This window comes from Lentinus tigrinus (assembly GCF_003813185.1).
Source record: "Lentinus tigrinus ALCF2SS1-7 unplaced genomic scaffold L226scaffold_151, whole genome shotgun sequence".
Classification (NCBI taxonomy): Eukaryota; Fungi; Basidiomycota; class Agaricomycetes; order Polyporales; family Polyporaceae; genus Lentinus; species Lentinus tigrinus.
In genome coordinates this window covers 1-2,851 of record NW_027138060.1, presented here as the reverse complement: position 1 = coordinate 2,851, position 2,851 = coordinate 1, and the positions used below count along the sequence as shown (strand labels likewise).

Below are 2,851 nucleotides of genomic sequence, written 5' to 3'. Positions count from 1 at the left end.
CATGGGAGGTATGGGTGGCATGAACATGGCCGGCATGGGCTTGGGCATGGGTGCGTCTCTCACACGACTTCATGCTTTGCTAACTACCTACCACTCTTCGTCCTCCACCCAGGCGGCTCCTCGATCACCTCCCCGACAAGCGGCTCGGCTTCGCTCCCGAACGTCTCTGGCCATGGCATGTCGCAGCAGTCGCCGTCGTCTGCGGGCCCGCCCCAGACGTCGAGCATGTCGAACAGCGGCCTCCCGCCCGGCTTCCCGAACCTCACCCCACAGCAGATGCAGCAGCTTGCACAGATGAACCCGCAGATGAAGGCGATGCAAATCCAGCGCATCATGCAGGCGCAACAGCAGATGGCGAACAGCAACATGCAAGGCATGGGAGGCGGGATGGGCGGCGGGATGGGCATGGGCGGGATGAGCCCCGCGCAGCTGCAGATGCTCCAGCGGCAGCAGCAGACAGTGCCCGCGCGCATCGAATCAGCCGGCGACTACAGATGGGACCCGTCAGCGAATTCGCTCGAGGGTGAACATCAAGATGGGGACACACCGGAGACTGCGGACGACGGTCAGCACAACGAACGGCGACCACGAAGCAGGTGCGTACTTCAAGCCGCGACTGCGCGACTCACAGCGGAGGTAGGTGGAGCGGCTGCAACCGTGAGGCGACACAGCGCGCATGAAGAAGACTACCAAGGTGAGTACGCACCGCTCGTCCTCGTCCGGCCGCCACTCGCATCCCACGTCACCCCCACGGACATCGTCGCGTTGATGTTGAGATCGACTTCGCCGCCGTCCCAGTCCTCGCAGCAGCCTCTCGACTCTCGAACATGCCGGTGACCACAGAACAGGCCCGCCAGCGAATACGGTCCAGCGGGACGAGGATGGGAGGACCCACGGCCCGAGCAGCTAACGAAGGACTGGGTTCAGCACAGCGGACGGCGCACACCATGGACATGCGTACCTGAGATGCGAGTCCGACACGGACAAACGGCCGACCGTGACAGCATGTGTGGAGGCAAGCAGAGGTAAGTCATGAGCAGGACACAGCAGAGCACCAAGTCGAGCAGGTGAGTACGTACCGGTCGAGCTCGTCTGTCGTGTACTTATCAGTATCGTCACGCTCGGATGCAGAATCGTCCGACATCGACATCGACAGCCGAGGGAGCGGGTCCCGCATCTTGCATCAGGCCGAGAACCGGCAGCGTACGCACGTCTCAAATTCCGCCTCAAGACCTCGCGTGCGTACGTCGAAGCTCACCTGCGTTATGGGATGGACCGCTGTATGCACGGAAATTGTCACGCTCGGCTACCGGCAGCGCAAGCGTACGCGGAAGCGACAGTCCGCTCAATTATGCTGGTTAATTGGAGGGCTCGCGGACGCGTTGATAGTGCGTTCCGCGACGGCGGTGAGGTTCAGCTTCATGCTTCGCGTACACGACGCCTCCGACCAGCTGGTGAGTGGATATTCCTCGCCGCCGTTTGACTAGATTATCGCTTTGGGCGTCGCTGCGCCGTTGATTGCAGGACCGCTATGTGTACGACCGCTATGTCTACGACGAGAGTTCGAATATATTTCTTTCATTCATGAGCTTACAACTCGAGTGAACATGGCGCAGCCGTATCGTTCTGGCGAGACTAGGGTACGTGCACGGCCATGTGAACGGAGCCTCAGGTACAGCGCACGCGTCGGATCCGCAGTATGGGTGAGGGTGAGTCTTTCAAACATGTTTCACCCGCTTCGACATGCTCACGAAGGTTCCAATTCGCGTGTACTAGTTCCCGCGGACCTCAAGACGTCCAGAAATCAAAGTTCGGCTCACAGCTCATGGCCTGGTCGGAGCAGGCTGTCGAGCATGCTCGGACAGGGTTGTAGGAGCAAGCTCGGCCGTACGTTGCTGGTATTCGCGACGGCTCCGATTTCGTTGCGCTAGGAAAATGCAGACGGCGGACAGGGTCACCGTGCGACTCACCCCGGTTGGCTGAACTAGCCTATGCGACGCTTCAACCTGCCGGTGAGTCTAGTGGTTCTTGGGGGCTCTCCTCCGGAACTCGGAGCGACGGTCAAGCTCTGATCCTTGCGACAGTACTTCCGAGCAAGCAGTGATCGTACACGGTGCGACCTCGACTCGCTCATGTCTAGGGCACACAGCGGTACCGTCAACTTGGCTTGCTCTCCTGAGCGACACACGAGGAGCACGGGCCTGAGCCTGTGTGTGCTGGGCCCTCGGGGCGGACTGAACAGGCTTTGCGATGTTGAAGACGCCTGGTGTGTGCGAAGGGCGGACAACGACAGAAGCCAAGGGGTGACGGGCTCCTTGCATAAAGGCCAGTCAGGACGTGTCGACGTACTTGGTGGCGCTCTAGAGTGTGTTCGATGAGCATAGCAACTCGAAGGTGAGACGTCCGTTTTAAGTCGTCATGGCTTGTATTGATGCGGGAAAGCTGCTCGACGGACACAACTCCCGCACAGGTGCCAGGAAAGGACTTGATCGAAGACAGAGAGAGCGCGCCGCGACAATGCCATGGCCTGCGCATTCCGTCGGACCCTCGCACCCGCAAGACACATGTCAGATCCGCACACTCGGGCCTCGGGTTGCTCATGCAGGTCACTTCGGTTGGCTTAACCACCTACGCGGCGGTTCCGTGTACTTGGTGCGCTCGACTATCCAGAGCCCGGCGACGTCATGACTCACTAACAATTGCACTGCGGTCCGTTGCAGCCTACGAAGGTGGTGCGGTCTCCAGGAATCAAGGTCAAAGTTGCGTCCTGGGAGCTGGCTACTCGAATACATTCCGACGATGGCCGGTGCGCGGTTGGTCCGACTGCGCTCACACAAGTTCCCCTGGCCCG

The 2,851-nt window shown here is 60.3% G+C and overlaps 2 protein-coding genes across 2 annotated transcripts; both read left to right on the top strand.

Moving 5' to 3' along the window:
• The first annotated feature begins 935 nt into the window (after nt 1-935).
• On the top strand, nt 936-1,567 carry L226DRAFT_94178 (uncharacterized protein). Its single transcript, XM_067687359.1, has 2 exons — nt 936-1,067; nt 1,132-1,567. Exons 1-2 carry the CDS (start codon nt 1,033-1,035, stop codon nt 1,481-1,483), a joined length of 387 nt encoding a protein of 128 aa, XP_067528204.1. The 5' UTR covers nt 936-1,032; the 3' UTR covers nt 1,484-1,567.
• A 211-nt stretch (nt 1,568-1,778) lies between these two features.
• On the top strand, nt 1,779-2,498 carry L226DRAFT_94170 (uncharacterized protein). Its single transcript, XM_067687358.1, has 3 exons — nt 1,779-2,012; nt 2,085-2,394; nt 2,471-2,498. The coding sequence occupies exons 1-2, from the start codon at nt 1,992-1,994 to the stop codon at nt 2,376-2,378; spliced, it is 315 nt and encodes a 104-aa protein (XP_067528203.1). The 5' UTR covers nt 1,779-1,991; the 3' UTR covers nt 2,379-2,394; nt 2,471-2,498.
• Nucleotides 2,499-2,851: the final 353 nt, after the last annotated feature.